This window comes from Siphateles boraxobius, unplaced genomic scaffold (assembly GCF_051911475.1).
Source record: "Siphateles boraxobius isolate OS27281-9 unplaced genomic scaffold, OSU_SipBor_1 37, whole genome shotgun sequence".
NCBI classification, from domain to species: domain Eukaryota; kingdom Metazoa; phylum Chordata; class Actinopteri; order Cypriniformes; family Leuciscidae; genus Siphateles; species Siphateles boraxobius.
In genome coordinates, this window is record NW_027508997.1 from 3581299 (window position 1) to 3601435 (window position 20137).

At 37.8% G+C, this 20137-nt stretch overlaps 1 protein-coding gene across 12 annotated transcripts in view; it reads left to right on the plus strand.

Annotated features, from left to right (window-relative positions):
• Nucleotides 1-5896: 5896 nt before the first annotated feature.
• Nucleotides 5897-20137, plus strand: part of kcnma1a (potassium large conductance calcium-activated channel, subfamily M, alpha member 1a) — a 243605-nt gene continuing 229364 nt past the window's right edge. For all 12 annotated transcript variants that reach the window (XM_077197115.1, XM_077197118.1, XM_077197117.1 and 9 more), the window contains exon 1: nt 5897-6820. In XM_077197115.1, the coding sequence (XP_077053230.1) occupies nt 6536-6820 (285 nt within the window). In that variant the 5' untranslated portion in view covers nt 5897-6535. The remainder of the gene's footprint in view (nt 6821-20137) is intronic.

Here is a 20137-nt window from a genome sequence, read left to right on the forward strand (position 1 = left end):
TATCAGAGTTAGTACTGGCTGCAGATAAAAGTCCTAACTTTTGGGGATTTTAATGTAGATAATGAAAAAGAGGAATTGGGATTGGCATTTAAAGGCATTATTAACTCTATTGGAGTTAGACAACATGTGTCAGGCCCTACTCATTGTCGTAATCATACTTTAGTTCTAATATTATCACATGGAATCAATGTTGATGCCGTTGAAATTGCAGCAGAGCGATGACATCTCAGATCATTATCTAGTATGCGCAACTGGAAGAAAACAAAACTAGAGGTATTTCGCATTTCATTGAAAGAAAGCACGATTGCATACAGAGAGGCCTTAAAAACTGCTGGATCTGCTTATTTTTCAACCCTATTAGAAGAAGAAAAAGACTAGGTATTTATTTGAAACAGTGGCTAAACTAAAGAAAAATAAAGCTTCAAGCCCAGACGTTTCCAAGCAGCACAGCAGTAATGACTTTATGAAATTTTTTACTTACAAGATTGATATCAGGGAGAAAATTATAAGTATGCATCCGTCTACTACAGTATCGTATCAGAGAGTGCATTGTAGTCTCCCTGACGAAAAATTCAATTCATTCACTGCTATAGGAGAGGGTGAATTTTAAAAACTCGTTAAATCATCTAAATAAACAACATGTATGCTAGACCCTATACCGACTAAACTACTGAAAGAGATGCTTCCAGAGGTCATAGATCCTCTTCTTAACATCATTAATTCATCTTTGTCATTAGGATACATACCAAAAACTTTTAAGCTGGCTATGATTAAACTGCTTGTTAAAAAAAACACAACTTGATCCTACAGAATTAGTCAATTACAGGCCGAGCTCGAATCTACCTTTTCTGTCAAAGATACTAGAAAAGGCAATATCCTCACAACTATGTTCTTTTTTAGAAAGAAATGTACTGCAATGATTTTCAATCAGGATTTAGACCATATCATAGCACTGAGACTGCTCTCATTAGAGTCACAAATTATTTGCTCTTATCATCCGATCGTGGTTGTATCTCTCTATTAGTGTTCCTTGATCTTAGTGCTGCATTTGACACTATGGACCACAACATTCTTTTAAATAGACTCGAAAATTATGTTGGCATTAGTGGAATTGCACTAGCATGGTTTAAATCATAATTATCTGACCGTTATCAGTTTGTAGCAGTAAATGAAGAGATGTCTTATTGGTCAAAAGTTCAGATGGTGTACCACAAGGCTCAGCACTAAATGGTTTAGCTCCCCAGTACTTGAGCGAGCTCTTAACGCATTATAGTCCTTCACGTCTATTGCAATCTCAAAATTCTGGCCAGTTGATAATACCTATCAAAATCGACTGCAAAAGATCAAAAGATTTATTTAGCACCAAAACTTTGGAAAAATCTTCCTAACATTTTCTGGGAAGCAGAGTCTGTCAGTTCAAATCTAGACTAAAAACACATCTCTTTGGCTTAGCATACACATAACACATTATAGACTTCTATAATTCAATGTTAGGCTGCATAGTTTAGATCAGCCGAAACCGGGAACACTTCCCATAAATCCTGATGTACTTGGTACATCATAGAAGGATGGCGTCTACGCTAATATTAGTCTCTTTGTTTATCCCGAGGTTTACTGCAGTCCGCCAGATCCATGCCATATTCAGATCTGATGAAGGACCATCGCATGAAGTGCCAGCCTCATCAGCCCTGTGAAGGCCTCATAGACACCTCAACAAACTCGTCTCAATACCGGCGATATGACTCCGACTCTCAACCAGATGGAACTGAATAAATATTGTGAGACTTCTGACCTATAATGCTGCCTGAATCATAATCATACACTGTTCGTTCATTGGCCAGAGGAGAACTGGCCCTCTGACTGAGCCTGGGTTCTCCCAAGGTTTTTTTCTCCATTCTGTCACCTGATGGAGTTTTGGTTCCTTGCCACTGTCGCCTTTCTTCGCCTTGGTCGCCATTGGCTTTTGGCTTGCTCAGTTGAGGACATTTAATTTTATTTTTAACATTATTATTACAACAATATTTTCCTGTTATCTCTGTAAAGCTGCTTTGAAACAATCTGTATTGTAAAAAGCGCTATATAAATAAATCTTGACTTGACAGAACTGTTCTTTGTCATTTTACCTATTTAAATAATTTGCTCTTAACTGTCCATTAGGATCCAAAATTTCAAAACTTCACATCTGAATTGCTTACTATAATGAAGCATATGCATTGCATTAATTTACGTTTTTGCCGCAAAGGCTGCCACTTGCACATTCATTGTTTGTGAAACAAGCTTGAAAAAATAAACTGTATCCAAAGACTTAATTATCATAAAAGGCTGCTTTAAAGATGGACTGTATAATAGTGCGCTTCTAGACACATTCCTTCTTGTTTTCAGCTGGCGTTTAAACAAGAAGGAAGAGTCATCAGGTAAGCCCTAGCAAACATCCTCCTGACAGAGAGGTCACTGTCTGTCCCACAGCACATTTCCTTAGTAAAGGATTAGTGTAGTGGTGGTGCGTAGCTCTGAAGATGCCCTCGGCCATGCCAGCGCTGATTATTGCAGTTCAGTCATGAGAACTGAAGCTCCGCCCCCGAGCATGTGTCCTCATTTGGATCGTGCTGACTACTTGTCCTCAGCTCCCTCTCGAAACCACTCAGACACGGGAAGCCCTAAGAATGCCTTTTCGGCTTCACCCCGAAAGCAACACGTCCTTCAAGTCCCCTTCCTCTTCTTTTAGAAAGGGTCGAGTCTCCTGCTGGGGTATCTGTTTCCAGACAGCTGCTGACCGCTCTTCTGAACTTGAGAACTAGTACTAGAAGCTGAGTGCTAGTACTGATCAATGTGGTCAACCATGCAAACGCTACATTTCTGAAAGTGTACCCTCTTCCTCCACCATCTGAATAATACTCCTGCTCAACTAAGCTTTGCATTTGTCAGCTACGCCGTTCTTTGACACGGCTATTGCAGGAACCGGTTCTTTAGCCCTCTAAGCTGACAGCTGGGCACGTTTTCCAGGAAGATGACCAAACGTGGATCCTATTGCCCTCCATAAATAACACCGCTGTAGCCACGTCTGCAAGATCCAGGCTCTACCAACTGGTGGCCTACCAGGACAGAGGGCTAGGAGATGGAAAACCACTAAAAAGAAACCAACACAAGACAGTTCTCAATGTAGAGTTTCAACTCTGAACAGAACGATGGAATGCACACAAACATAGAGAAATATTGATAGAAAAGAAATTATTTGATTGATTTATTTCCCCCTGGTAATATGATTTTCTGTCACATGTCATCCAGGGGTAGGGGTGTTGTCTATTGAGTGACACTCAGGGTTGGGTGTTGCAACAGTCTTGATGTTATGTGATAACCCTGGAATTGGAAGCTATTGAGAAATTATTTCCATGTTTCTACAGGTACAAATATCAAATCACTAAGCTGCTTTTACACTAAACTTGCACTTTCACTGTTGTCCAGTAGGAGGAGAAGTAACAAATACTGTTTGAAAAGTCAATAACATTGACATGTTAACATTATCCACTGATACATCATGTCTTTTTAAAAACAAATTAATGTCTCAACACTTGTTGGAAAGCTCTTCATTGTACATCTGGACTGATACTCACTATAGGGTAAAGTCATGGTATTTAACAGACAATTCTGAAAAGGATGGAAAAGTGTAACAACAAAAGATGAAATTGAACCTAAAACTTATCTATTTAAATTTTTTAGAATATTTGGAAAAGTGATATGACTATATACCAGCATACAGAACACCAGCTGACAACTATTTATGAAGATTATGTTTCAGCTGCTATTTCGGTCAAGTAATAGCATCACTCAGACACTAAATCTCAAACATAAAAATCATATATGTCAGTAAATATCCTTTACACCTCATTTTGGTAATGTTTGTTTATATTTACAAAATGACTTGTTTTAGGGTCTCATTTCATAGCCTGTCAAGTAAAGGCAAGTCTAGCTTGTCATCTGTCTTATAATAACAACAACAACAAAGCCCAACATTTATTAAACATTAAATTTTACCATCAATAATTATACTACTTATGCTGGGCGTACACCAAAGGATTTTCACAGTCCCAGACTAAAGACTGGCAGTCTTTAGGAATCTTACTGGAGTCTCAGCGCGCTCCCGTCGTCTCGATCGTTAAATGTGAGGTGATAATCTACAGTCGGCGACCCGATTTATGCCAGTCTTTCATATCCAACATGTTTGATATTATCGCAAGTCTTTAGTCTAAGACTAAAAACTGTGAACCCAAGTCTGTAGATGTGAGCTGATAAGCTTATAACGTCTTTTCTAAATCTTTTCAAAGTCTTTAGGTGTACAGAAAGCATTAGACCTCAACGATGAAACCACTTTCAAATTACTGAGACAAGGCTAAACAGGCTGATATGTAATGAAGTATCATGTGACATCTGAAAGCACAGGACACACTGCTGTTGATCTGAAGACCCGTGATCATCTTGCTAAATAGGCCTATGCGCTAAATATCCACATGCAGCATATGCTCAAATAAAGCCAGATAAATTCATTTAATTGCTTTCAGATGCTTTAAAACTAAAGTTTGTGTTTTTTATAAAATTCTGGTAAAACTGCATATATATTTTTTTCTGACAAAACAAAGGGATCATAACAATGACTGTTAAATAGCCTACATCACTTATTGTAAATATGACAAGATACATATACATTCATATTAAACATTATAATTTTGATTAAGTCAAAGCTTACTCAATAAGCTTAAATAAAGGTAATTGTGACTTTTTTTACATCACAATAATGGCTTTTTCCCTGAATTGCATGTTTATATCTTTATAGCTAACTAACTCACATAGGCTAATTCGAGTTTATATTTATTTTTTCTTTATTTTTTTCTTTGCAGTTACGATTTTATATACCACAATTTGAACTTTATTTATCTCACGATTCTGAATTCTGAGAAAAACGTCAGAATTGCGTAATTATAAAGCCTATGCAATTGCCCGGGAAATAAATACCCGCATCATTTTACCATAAGTCAGATCGCAAATGTTAACGGAATTGTATAGTTTTGGGAAGACCCAACTGTAGGTGTTTTCAGATGCAGTAAAAGTATGTTTACACTGTTGGTTTTCCTCACTAGTTTGTCAGAGCGGCTAATGTAAAACACGCAATGGAGGTTAAGCGAAGTGATTACAGAACGTTTTGGGCGTAGGAGCGGAATCTCTTGCTCCGCTCCACTCATATGGGATTCCAGACCGGTTTGCAGTCAGCGCGTTGGAAACACGCACATCTTTGATGCGAAGAAAAATATACAAATTAATGGGACGTTTTATCTGAAGGTACGTTAAATTATATATATATATATATATATATATATATATATATATATATATATATATATATATATATATATATATATATATATATATATAATATTATTATATAGGCTATATATATATAGGCCTATATATATATAGCCTATATATATAAATATTATTATATAGGCTACTATAATGTTTATAGAAGTGTTATATAGTTAAGTGATTTCCCACTAGCAAGAGTGTTATGTGATACAGACAGTCCTGCTGATATTCATTACACATGATTGCAAGTGTGATAATATCCATCTTATTAGGCCTTTTGAAAGCACATCTCTTTAATACAGCCTCTTAAACAAATCAAGAATGGTAGGCTATGTCTAGTGTAAAATATTAGCCTATATGTTTTGTAAATATTATTATTCTGTGTGTGGTATTTATTTTCCTAATTGTTTCCTTCTTAGTTATGAAGATGTTTGATAATATTACCTGTTGTACGTTTAATAACAAATATCTCCTATCATCTTTATTATAACGGCTTGGCTCCGCCCTCCTACCTGTAAATCTCCCCAACAATCTGTGGAGCAGATCTGACCGACTGACTGCCTGGATCAGCTGAGGAAAGTGAATGGGGACAGCGACGTGTCATTGAGAGCGGAATAGTCGCCGAAACGCCGATGTTTGAACGGGTTCTTCCACCTAGCCTCGCAAGACTACAGAGAGCAGCTTGATTCCCAGCTGAATAGCTTTGGAGACATTGATTAAGTTGGCGTTTATGAGCGAAATATCGATTAGACACCACTGAGGCGACCCTGTCACTAGATGGACGACAGAGAGCTTGGACGTACACAAGCCGCCTGAAGAGTCGTTTGTCCGCTTTTCTCTCAAGAATCCAGTGCTTTCTCACTGATAACAACAGAGACTACACGAATATTGGTTTTAGACTCCATTTTATTCAGGAAATATGGAAAAAGACGAGGAAAACCCTTAAAAATGAAAATACGAAGTCGTCATTAATGCGGATTTAAATGTCTCGCGCTGAGGGGAACAGACGCGCGATTTCTCCTCAGGGTCTCCAAGCTGCTGTATTTCTCACACAAAAATATTATTTACACTGAGCAGACGTGGATAGAAAAACAGAGAGAAGAAAGGAGAGGGATATTTGAAGCAATATGGCTGATGGCTGGGGTTGGGGGCGCTGGCAGGAGCTGTCCAAAGCTTCTCAATGCTAGTGCCAGATGGCAACGGATCCTATGGCAGCAGCAGCTCTAGAATGAGTAATAATTTCAATTTTAATAAAAATCCGGACTCTTCTGTCTCTATATCGAAGATGGACGTGATCATTCCATTCTCACCAGACGTACCCTGTGACAACAATGGTCAGCGCATGTGGTGGGCTTTCCTTGCCTCCTCCATGGTGACGTTCTTCGGGGGTCTCTTCATCATCCTCTTGTGGAGGACCCTCAAGTACCTGTGGACTGTCTGCTGCCATTGCAACATCAAAAGCAAGGTAATGCATCACAAGCCCCTTTCCCTCTCCATGAAAAGCACCATTAGCTGGAATTAAATGATCATGTTCTCTGCGTATCTTAATAACTAAATGACATTTTGATGGCAGTGGATTGGCGTTGATAGAAGTGATTCATTGTTTGGAATACACTGGATCTGCATGACACTATTGCAGCAAGCAGCAGTCATTCTGAATAAACTACTCAGAATGATGCACAAAGCCCAAACATCTCAGTATTTACTGTATAAAAGACCGTGGTGAAATTAATCTAATTCATCTAGTTTTGTCAGCAAACCTTAGCCTTCCAAATAGGCCTCATATTTTCCTTCACAAATCACATTATTTAGATGTATAATAAGCTTTCAGTAAAAATGTATCAATCGTGTTTTGGGCCATAGTTTTGTGTTGAATGATGTGCAATTTTGTTTTATACTTTTGCGTTATGTTAGTTTGTTGATGGATAAAAATGATGAAGATTCAAAGCATAAACAAGTCTTGATGTGAATCAAGAATTAGAGATTTATGCAGATGTGATGCAATCAGTAATCTGGTAAAAGATTTGAACTGTTAGATTTCCAAGATGTTAAGACTCAAGATGAAGGCAAAATGAAGTTAATATTTATACTGTACACTGCCTTGAAAGCCACATATGAACGTGTAGGTGTTAAACTGGGTATTTGTTAGATTGCTTTTCTTAGTGGTTTTAAAACTATATGCTATTTGATTCATTATGGGCAATACAATTAAAAACAAGCCAGCACGTTTATAATGTACTGTAGCACACGGTCATGTAGGGACACAGATTATCTTTAACTAAAAAGCCATCCTCAACTACAAACACATTTTAGTGTTGGATTTTCATAGGAAAACAAACCAGACCTGTTGCTTGCAATTGTGCAGTTTGAAATGTATTTTTTTATTCTTCACATCCATTCAATTTAGTAGTAATGTGATGGCTTCCATTAGGCACTCAAAATGGACTCTGTGTGTGTGATTGCAACAAAAGTGTGGCTTATCTTCTGCGTGTCCATCTTTGACGGATTGGCTTCAGTCCAATGTAAATGGAAAAGTGTTATTTGCTTCTCTGGAGACTCATTGCAGACATAAAAACGGACTGGTTACCCGAAGCTTAATTTTGGCTGCTTTAAGTGGGATTTGAGGAGACAATATCCAGTGAGTTATAATTAACCACATGAGGCCTGCATGGATTCAAACAGCCAATACGGTTTAATCCCTATTAGTACCTACTGACTAAGATATCTGTCTGGGAATGACTTAAAATACAGATTAGATGGTTTGTCGCCCTGTTAGTTTGTCAACAATCTTGGCTGTGGGGTATTTTTGATTTTAAATGGTTGACATTATGAAATAATTACACGTTCCTTTTCGTTCGGATGAGACTGTGTTGAACTTTTTATTTATTTAAATGAAAAGGGTTAATGGCGTCAGTGAAGTCACCAGTCTTCATTATCATTTAATTACCTACATATACAAGCGTTCCAGCAAAGCAGAGTCTATCTGAAACTGACACTGTAGCTTAGCCTCTTTGGATGGAGGTTGTTAAAACACAATCAGGCCTGTGTTTATATCACTAGCTGTTGGGAAGCCTTGATTAAGCCTTGTTGTCTTCTCTGGGATATGATGTAAAAGTAAAACTGGTTATTTCGCTGCGTCAGTGTTTCCCTAATCAGTTCAGTGGTTGATGACAACTTGTGCCATTGGGAATGAGCATGTTTTGCCAAGTGATATCTCACCATATCCCGTTTCCAAAAAGACATGAAAATGGCGCTGGGGATAATTGTGTGCACTTGGTGTGTTTCCTTGTAGAAGGAGAGTCTGGAGGGTGACTTTGTGGATGGGTATTGACACTCTGTTGCAAGGGGAACATGCTTATTAGTAGCATTAAGAGTCTGAAACGTTATCCCTGTGCAGCTGACTGCGGACGGCAGGTCTTCCTGGCATGGTGTCAGTAAGGGGATGCGCAGTAGTGGCCGTCCATGTTGAGAAAGTGGGTGAGACTGAAAGCATGCCATTATATCCGTCATATAGACTGCACCATACAGTAATGCACCTGGAAAAAAAGACTCCAAATCCAGAGCACATTATCTTAGAGTTGTTCATCTGCACCTCCTGGTTTTGTATCAGACTTTACGGTTTGGTTATTCGAAGTGTCTTTCCATTGTTCACTAGGTGATAACTGCCCCTAAGGTGCGGTTGCCATACGGAAGGAATGGTGCCTTAATGTGAACTCTCGCTCTCTCTCTTTCTCTCTCTCTCTCTCCCTCTCTGTCCTCTGTGGCACCTTGCCTGAGGCTCTAGTTAAAACGCATGCGCTTTAAAGTTCAATACCTATTGAGTCTTCAAGGGAACAATTTGTGTCCTTATTAAGGGGGGAAATTGTAATAAAGATGGTGACTCTTAGATTTTGTGGTAATTTTATTTCTAGTACCGGTAGCAGTAGCAACACTACTGTCTGAAAGAAACAAAATTGCCATCTTTTTATTTGAGCCAGGGAGGTTTATTGGTGTTGAAATCACGTTGGAAATGATTGTTATTCACAAGGGCATAATATGATTCCCACTATCAAGTTGTATTTACCAGTAGATGGAAAAAAAGAACAAGCCATCATCTTATAATTTACTGTGAAATAGTTTTTTAAGGAAGATAAAACATTTAGCCTAATGTATGTTTTATGATGATGACTTTATTTTATAAGTCTTTTATTGAATGAATCAGTGTTTTCTTTTTGTATCGCTGCTTGGTTTGGCAATCCCACATTGACAAATAGGAGTAGGTTGAATAGCCTTGTTAATGTGGCAGGAAAAGTCATAGGAGTAAGTCAAATACAGCCTTGACATTTATCAAAGACAGGTTTTAAGTAAGGCACATTCAATTTTAAGAAATATAGATCACCCATAATATAAAGAATTTCAATTGTTGCCTTCTGGATGTCGTTTTAAAGTCCCAGATGGAAGAACAAAAAGATTTAAGTTATTTTTTTATTTTTTTTGTGGCTGTTGGTTTAATGAACTCTTCATAGGAAGATTTCTTTGATGTGAACTATGACGCAGTAGCCTAATATTATTATTTTTACTTCAGCTTGAGAAAAATCTTCTTGTGGTGAGCTTTGATTCTACATGTGGCTTTCTCTTTACTGCCTGTGTTTTTATGGTGGTTGTCAGTATATTATAAAGATATACAAGCATTTTTAGGATTTTGGAGTTAATGAAATATTTTTTGTTTTGTTTTTACTGTAAATTTAATTTCAATCCATAAAGCTCAAAATGTTTCTTTTTTCTTTAACCCTTTAACTGTCATTTTGAGTCACTATATTTTATTGAGAGGAGTACCTAACTTAACTCAAACTGATTGAGCCATCTCTACCATCTGGTTGAGGTATGTTATGCCAAAAAAATCCACTAGATGTCACAGTGTCAATCAACAGCACTTGTCACAACACTTCTTCTAACATGGATGTCAGAAACAAATAAATCACCCCAGCCATGTGAACTGTTTTTGGTGAAATGTTGGAAGCTAAGCATATATTTTTTTTTTTACATATTACACTGTAAGAGCCCTAACTTTACAAAATTATGTTACTTGGTGCCATGAAAAAAACGCAAATATTTTTAAAATAATTTTTCAAAAACATGCTCAACCAAACGGTTGATTTGGCATATAACGGTTAACTGTCACCCCCCCCCCCCCCCCCTTTTTTGAGAATGGACAATACAATGCACTATTAAAACTTGGTTGTAATTCAAGTATGCTTTGGAATAAAGACCTAAGTTTAGTCTTGTTTTAAAGAAAACACTCAGATTATTGCTGAAGTAAAAGCACTTCAAAAAATAAAAGTATGAATAAGTTATGGAAGTTTTAAATTTACATTAAATCAAATATACTGTACTTAATATTTTTTCTTTTATATAAAATATATTTTTTCACAAAATATTTTTTACTATAAAATCAAAGCCATATATCTAACCAAGTTGTGTTCCAAATTTGAAGTTGATATCACAAAAATTGAGGTTCCCATGAGATTTTGTTTAGGCGTAATACCAAAAATTACATAAATTCCATTTAATTTAATTGTATGCATTCTGCTGTAACAAATTAATACATTTCTGTCCAAATATCACTTCTGTTACAAAATATGGAACCTTGAGGCTCAGACCTTTCTGACAATATGTGTTTTGTCAAGACTAGAAAAGGTTTTGATCATAAATTATGATGATGAAAGTATGGCAAAGTATGTGTACGAATTCCGGTACCATTTTTTACCATTAAGTGACATCTCAACCATTTGGTAGAGGCCGATTTAAAAAAAAAAAAAAGGGATCTGTTGAAAAAAAATACATTGAGTATGGTTAATAGCGACATAAGGAGATAAGAAATGCAAACAAATTTTTTTTTGAAAAATTTCCTAAAATTTTGCCATCTTTGCTTAAGAGCACTCAGTTTTGTGCTCACTTTTTTGAGCCAATGATTTGAGCCGTGACTAATCACTCTGGAGCCACGGGAAAATTGTGACACTGATTGGTTGATGGCACCGCAAGATCGTGCACAGTCCCAAGCCTTTCACTGGCAACTGTCCCTCCTGTGCATGAGCTGTGATGTCAGAGGGAGAGAACAGGGAAATGTTTCGAAGATACATTAGAATACATGGCTATTTTATATTGGCTGTCGGTGGAGAAAAATGTTCCTTGTTCACATATTGCTGTAGTTGGGATTACATCTATCAATCAGCCGAGGCTACCTGTAGGGGTGGGCGATATAGCCTCAAAGTTATATCACAATATTTCAAGAATATTTGCGATAATGATATTTATGATGATATAGACATTTTTTTTGTTGTTGTTGAAAATGTTTTTATTATGTTTATCTCGCCTAAATGTTTGCTCACTCATTGCGTTTTTAAAATGTGGTAATTTTGTTGTTAAGAGTTTACACAACACAAGGAAGCTTGATTTCAATCTTTGAATTAAATGTTAAATGTGTGTAGGTCTAACACCAGTATTCAGAAATACTACAGAAACATAATAAAGTAATCAAATGTAAAATAACACATAGTCTTTTAGTTCTGTTTCCTGATTAAATTAAATACATAGGCTAATAATTCTCATTCATTACAATTAAAGCTATCTTTTGTTGTTTTGAAGACAACATTAATGACAGACGCATAGCCTATGGCTGCTGTCACTTTTACAGCTAGTGCACGGAGCCATTGCTGTTTTCATTATACTGTCTGTCACACTGTCACATGCGTTTTATACATAACCGACTGTGTTTATGAGTATACTTACCAAGACCGGAAGTTTTACAAAATTTTGCGTTTTCCCCCCCATTAAAGCGATATAATCCGTGAAAAATAACTTTAGTTTCTCGTGAGCTGTAGGCTACTCTATGTATGCACGCAGTGCAACTCTCTCAGAGAGTGCGCGAGTAGCTTACTGGATAGTTTAAAACTGCTTGAATGTTTAAACTGATAAGAATTAAGAAGACTTGAAAATTATAAACTTTAGTTACGATGCACTGATGGCCCGATTGTGCAAGAGACCATTCAGTCATGTCCCGACTCCTAAACGCACGCGAGAGAAGACGCGCGTGACGCGTCGGCAGCCCCGCTGAACACTCAAGCTGTTTGTGAAATTGCTAAATCGTCATCGGAGGCTGACAGGCTGCTCTCGCGCTCAGACAGGTGTTGTTGTTGTTGTGCGTGCTAGGGAACGTAAATGCGCGTGCTAGGGAACGTAAATGCGCCATACGTCATTGCGTCGCTATATCATTGATATCGCGATATGACACTTTTTTATCATGTAAAAATGTATACCGGTATTATCGTGGACGGTATGATATGGCACACCCCTAGCTACCTGCCATTATCAACACAACTTCTTACATATCTACTGCACCTTTAATGTTTTAATGATTTTGATTAAGGCAACGACTAACCACATTAAATGGACACTTTTTTTAATGACCTATGTTTCAAAAGTTTCTATTTACATTTTGTTTAAGGTTGCAACACCGTTGCAGAAGCAGAGTTTGATGTTGATTTATATTCCATGTTTATTTAATATTGTTTTGTATTCCTGCTCTAAAATGCTTTATTTATTTCCCTGTCTTGTTTTACTGGCAAATAACGTGAAGGTGTTTACCAAAAGCTATTGCTCCTTGAAATGAGCCTTTGCTTTTCCATCCAATGATTTAGTCTGATTGCTCCTTGACTGCCGTTTCCCATTTAAAGCTCACAACGTTCTCTGAGCCACTGGAGGGTTACGTCTCAAATGAGGCGTGTGTTTTGTGTGCATGTGTTGTGAGACCACAATACAACAATATTTCTATAGACCAAAGGCTGAACTTTGTATTTTCATTAAAGCACTCAGAATTACTGAGATGCCTAGTAAGTGGGTTTGTTGTGCGCCTGTGTAACCCCTCGTGCTTGGCAACACACCAGCTGCCTTTGGGCTAACAGGCGGACAACACACACCCAAAGATCAGCTGTCCCTCTCACTAACACTCTAACACAATGCACCCTGTGAGTTCTGTGCTCGGTACATGCGCCTATAGCTCTATTACCAGATAAACACTACATTATTTTAATTGTCGGAAGATACTTAGGTTCTTAGGTTTTCAATATGCAAATGAGTGCAGTGGAAGAGCATGTTGTGGAAGTCAAAGGACACAGGGTGTTACTTTTCAGTAGTAATTCTGCCTTTAAGGAAGCTTTTTTGTAGTAGTAGAAGCTTTTTCGTGAAGTATAGTTCTTTTTTCCTCTGGCTTTTAAAAAATATATATATTTTTTAAGGTTTGCAACAAATTCCATCTTGAAACTCAATAAGGATGGTGTGAAATTGATTTGCTGTTGATCTCAACTGACAGTTTGTGTTTTTACGCCTCTTGAATTGATATTTGGAAATGTTTTTAAATTAAATATTTCCTTAGGATATCACGTTGATTGTTTGCTGTTGTCAATATGACAAACGAGTATGCACAATACTACTGGGAAGAGGGCTTCTCATGCCATCATGTTGCAGTTTAAAAATATAAAAACATGTCAGATTTGCGTCCATTTGTTGCTGCAGCCACTAGGATGGATCATAGTTGAAGTGAGCGAAAATGATGTATGAAGAAATTGAAACTGACAGTTGTACCGGGCAGTCAGGCATTGGAGAGCTGATTTAGTATAACTTAAATTCTACTTCCAAGAGTGATTTATTTTCTGTCAAACATGTCTAGTAGTACAGGATTTGTGTGTTAAACAGTACAATTTTATCCCCTGATATGTGTTGTTCTCACATAGTACTTTAATAACCGCAGACAGAGACGCTTCGTCAAAATTGGTTTGTGTTACAGTGTGTGGCTACACAGAAATTACAGATCAGTTAATCCGTATTCAAAGTTAGTGTTTCATTGCTGTGAACAGAGATGATTTAGTATGGGAGTGATATTTATGTGCTAGGCCTCTGAGTTCCTTCTAGCATACCGACCATAGAGGCCTTACATTACTGTCATGTGTTGTTGATACTGGCCTGACGTGAGCGTGCTCTACAAACCCAGGGCAAAGACTGACCGGTTTCCACTGATGTGGTCAAGACATGGCAACCAATCCAAGTAAAACAATTAGGATTCGCCCACTTTTGCACTGAGCCTCTGCCAGGTACTTCTAATATTGTGCTAATTACTAAATGTTATGTTAATAAATAAAATTTTACTAAAAAAGTTAGACAAAGCTCAATTAAATACAGTGGGATTCGTAAGAAATGATCAGAATGTCTTAGTATTTGGTGTCTTGCTTATGTTGTTTGTTGAAAGGTCAATGTCACAATTCTGCTTATTTGATTAGTGACCTAGAAATAGTGCAAAATCATAAACATTTCTGCTTTTATGGTATCTCACTCTAAATCTTCCTAAATGTTTCTTTCCATTTATCAAAAAATTTGAACCCCAGATTTTTGTGGCCTCAGACATTTGGCCCCCAGTGTTTGTTAAATTCTGTAAGGAAAGGTTTGTCTGAATCAGGAGAGACATTCTCCACTAATGGCAACACCAGATCTTACTGTCTGGTTAAAACCGTTAGCACGTGGGAAAAGATAGTAGGATGACCATTGCTGGAGCTCACAGAGGAAGCCGCTGCTGACTGGTTCAGCTGCTGTTGTCTTTAAAGAGCCTCGTGTGTGTGTGTGTGTAATCTGTCTGCAGTTAAAGCCACCTTGTGCTCTTATCTCCACTAACCCCTGGCTAATAGGAACTAGTTTATAACAGTTTATATAGTCAATTTAGAGTTCAGTGGAGGATAGCTTTATGAAAGCGGTTTAAGAGTTACAATTAATGACTATCATTAATAGAGATTCATCAATGGTTGGTCCTTATGAAGTAATAACAAGGCCTCTCATAATCACTGTTGTATTTGCATGAGACGAAGGAGCTCTTTTGGTAACTTTTGGTAACGCTTTCCTCTCAAACATCTTTGGTACTTACCGTTGTGAGACAAAAATTGATGCATAACTGATGGGGCAGTCCGAGCCCTTCATTAGAGAGTTAACTGGACGCCTATCTAAACGCGGCCCCTGCTGCCAGCTCCCGAGCTCTGATTCACCCGCATCTCAATGAGCGTAACATCAAAATTGGTGCTTTGATTGGAAGCAGTGATGCAGTGAGCAGAGGAGAGGAGAAGCGAAGGGTAGAGGACGTTCCTGTGACCTTCAGGGATGTGGGCTGTGCTACCAAAACCTTGCGTTGCTCTGTGATTTGGCTCCATCTCTCCCGTGTTCTCGCAAGCTAATAACAGGTTGTGCTTCTGATGGCAGGCGGCAATTTTAATAACCTGCTTGGCTCTTAGCATGCACTACAGCACATTGGTGGGATGAGATGTGCCTTTTGATGTGCCTGCAAAGGTTATTCCACAAATGTCAGGCTGGTTTAATTGAAGAAATGTTACAAAACCATCTCTCAATGGCTGTTTCTCAGCTTGCACTGTTGAAAGCTTTTTAAATGAAACCACATTTTTTACCCGATCTTAAGGATGTATAAAAGCATTTATTTCGATTTTTTTCCGCAGGGCTCTATGGGTGTTTCATTTGTTTAAAATGTAATCGTGGAAGGAATAGGGCTCGTGAAAAGTGAGACGAGTGTTTGTAAAATAAGCTGACATGGCATGTCGACATCATGTAGCCTACATATGTTGTACACACTGAAACTTGAGTTCATTGTTGTAGTTCTTGGAAGAAAGTGATTTAAAGTGGTGTAGTTTTATTCAAGTTGATGTTGGGCATGTTTCTGCCCATCTTGTCTCATTACATTAGTTACTTAATGCATAATGTAAAAGTACAGCTTTATGTTATACATAAAGTAGGTGTACTTTTTACACTCTTGTGTTTTACTTTTTTTCTAAAAATAAAGTATTTATTAACATTTGAGTAAAACATATTGAAGAACAAACACTAACAAATATTACTGAAAGAAGACTTAGATATTACTCAGCAAATAGCATGTCATTTTAATACAAATAGAAAATCGGAATACAGGATGTTAATGCTTATAGAGCACATGCATATTATAATATTATTAATAATACTTCTAAAAGTGGAACTAATGCTATAGTTTTTTTCCCCAGCTAAACCTCAGGGGACCGATTATCTGCTTACAGGTGAAATTAAGTTGATGGTACTGGATGTTTTTAATAGGTTTGATTAGAAATAATTATTTTACATATTTTGTTCTTCAGTGGGTGTGAGGTCTGTATGATGTCATCAGATCAAGTTTTTGTCGAAAGTGGTATTTATTCATGGTTTATTGCTTTCTAAAAGTGTTTTTAGAAACATGCACAGTCTTGCTCTAATTATGCTTAATAACCTGACAGCATGTAAGGTCATGTAAACAGTGATCATAAACTGTGAGCAAAAATGATTGGCACAACGATTTCCCCCCATCAGCCTGTTCTTGCTTTACATGCAAATACCTTAAACAGTGCTCTGACGGTTTAATCAATGTGTGCAGGTATACATGTCTCTTTATGTTTTGATGTCAAAAAGGGAGAAAACATGATTTCAACATGTTTACAATGTCTTTTTTTTAGTTGTTTTAATGTGATTATTTGCATGTAAAGCCCGTCATTGTTTTAGAGATGTAAAAAAACATGACACTCTTTCATTAATATAATCCCTTATAGCAAATGTTCTAATTCTTCAAGCTATGCAACATTCATTAAATATTTAACACCTATGTACTATCTAAAGATCATATAACAGAGACAGGCACAACATATTTGATCCCCATAAACATTGGCCTTTTTTTTTTTTTTTTAGGGGTTGTGAGACCAACTGATAGCACAAGCACAATTTTTCCATGTTGAAGAGCTCTATATCCCTCATGAATCACGTTCAGCACACTTGGAAATTAGGCTGCTAAATAGGCATCTGGGCTGGGTCCACACCTGCAATCTTGTTAACATTCAGGCAGTCCTACATATAATAAGTGCAAGAATAATTCTCTTTGCTCTAGCTCTGTGATTCTGAGTGTGAAGTCTCTTCCAGGGTTTTGGTTTAGAAATGTATAAAACACAAGTGTTTCCAGCCTCAGTGATTCTGCTCAGAATCAGGCCATCAGCACCATGGAGAGCTCAGTGGAAGAGTTTCAGCTGCACCAATCCAGACACTGGACTGTTTAATGCTCAAATACATCTGCTTTGATGGAAGGTGTACATAAATGTTTGCGATGACTTTTGCGCAAAACATCTGAGCTCGTCGTAATCAAGAGAGTGAAAATGATGGCAATTGTTTTATTGAAAGCTAACATCTGTTTGCTCTGAATGAAAGCAGCTGCGACCTTGTCATCTGTGCAAGTACATCATGTTGAAATACATTTGATATGAATGGGCAGTTAATGACTATGCCCCTGTACCGCTTGGATTTGGAAGACTTGTTTGTCTGCTTTTACACTCCCAGTTATGGTCTGCAATTTTTAGACATTTACACATGTGGCTGCTTTCATTTGTGCACATGCACAGCTGTTTATGTTTTGGTTGTTAATTATAGCTGGTGGATACCACTAATTGATTGCTGTTTTTCTTCGTTGTGAAATGGGTGCCCTGAGAAATACTTGTGTAAATCATACATCTTTTCAATTGTGTATATTTCTACCTTCCCTCAAAGTTAACAATAGTACTCAAATCATTTAAAATTAAAGATCAGTTCTGGTGGCTTTCTTAATTGTGAACTATTGACTGAAATCTAAATAAAACCATGCTTTAAAATAAATTGTGGATAAGAAAATGTTGGGATGGCCTAAAACAGTGTGAATATCCTAAGTGCAACCCATTGGGTATGTGAAGAGCGATGACTGTGCTTGCTGTACTCACAGTGCAGGGATGATAATGGCTTCTTGCATACATTAAGGGTTTTACCATGTTTCAGAGAGCTGCTGTTCCCTCCTCAGATTTTGCTGCAATATTTTGTAAGCCAATACTGATTAAACGGCTTCCTTGATTTAGTTTTAAAGAACTGTGAATCATATCTGGCATCTACCCTTGAATGTCCTTGTGTTGTTTTGTTTTTTTGTATTTGAATGCACCCTAGACATGGAGGATGATTTTGCATTATATTTTATAAGGACGTCATTTGATTTGCTAATTCCGGTTTGTTTGGTGGGGTAGAGGGGGCTAAAGCCACACAGCTGCTTTATTGAGCATTGTCTCAAAGCAATACAACTGCAGAGAGATGAGAACTGGCACAGGCTCAAAAAACCCAGCTTGGCCCCGCTCTCTTTTGCTCTCTCTCTCTCTCTCTCTCTCTCTCTCTCTCTCTCTCTCTCTCTCTCTCTCTCTCTCTCTCTCTCTCTCTCTCTCTCTCTCTCTCTCTCTCTCTCTCTCTCTCTCTCTCTCTCTCTCTCTCTCTCTCTCTCTCTCTCTCTCTCACTTCTTTTTTTGCCTCCAGCAGTATTAGCCTTTTCCAACACACTCTCTCTTAAGTCCTCAAAAAATAAACAATTGGTTCATATTATTATTACATATTAAATTCATACAATGGTATTTCAAAGGCCTTCAGGTTACGTTAAGGCTATGTTTACAGATGATATACTTTCCATTTCTTTTGTCCTGTCTGTTTAGATTCTCTTAAGATGAACCGTATTTACATTCATATCCCATCAGGCTAGACATTTTGATCAGAAATTGTTATTTTACAATTGTTAAGACGGTATAGTCTGTAATAAGAACTACCAATATTTTAGAAAGAGTGGTATCCCTTTTTTATTTATGTTGTATTGGGTGTATAGTGGGCAACATTTTATTCTTTTTTTCCGCCTTTATAACCTTTTTCCCATTATGGAAACAAAGGTCCACTCTCCATAAATAGAAGGCATTGAGTTAGCTGTGGGAACCCTGCTGCGACCTTTGACCTCTTCGAATAGGGTCAGGGTCATAGTTTCCCAGGTCACTGGAGAAATTAATCAGCCTCTCTCGAATTACAGCACGAGAACAGAACATTTATTTAACCCAGTAATCCAAGATAGGAGTGGCGTAGCAGTTACACTGACTCAAAAGACATGCAAAGCGCTCTTTAATTACCTGCTGTACTTTTTGATTGTGCTCGCTGTCCCTCAAGCTCACACATCTATTTCTGAGGAGCTGTCTGTCCACTTCAGTTTGTTTAAAAATACATGCGGAGGCCAAAACTACAGATTCTACAGTCAGCAGTAGCAGTTGTCTGCTTGTTTGTGCTCATAAACTAAATTAATAATGGCATGCTGTGTAAGTGACATGATTTAATTGCCGTGTTCAGATGCACTGCCTGTTGTACTCACTGATTCATTTGTCTAATTCAATGACTGTGGCAGCAAGCACGGCACCAAAGCAGCAAAATGCACAAGTCAAGGTATAGCCTCAATGAAATGAACACCGCTCTATATTTAGGAAAAGGTTTATGGGGGATTTATTGAGCACTTCCTGCCCTTGCCGTTATGATTTTCCAGCTACCTGCAGCTCTAGGAGCTTGACATTTAGCCAAAATAATGCCATGTCAGAATGTACCTGACACTGTCAGCTGTATCCTGCTAGATTAGACAAGCTGAGAGGCGGCTGACAGATGCAGAGCTCATTCACGCACAGCCTGAGCACCAGCACTGCACGATGTACAAGAAAACCTTTATTTTACCTGCAGAATAGGCCTGGCTCTCAGGAACTGGTCATGTGAATCATGGGACAGCAGCTTATTCCTTGCTGCATCCAGTGATTTCACTGGAGCAGAAATGGCAGACTGAGGCGTTGAGTGGTGAGTCAGTTGACTGCCTGAGAGCTTGTACCCTTTCCTTCACCCCCTC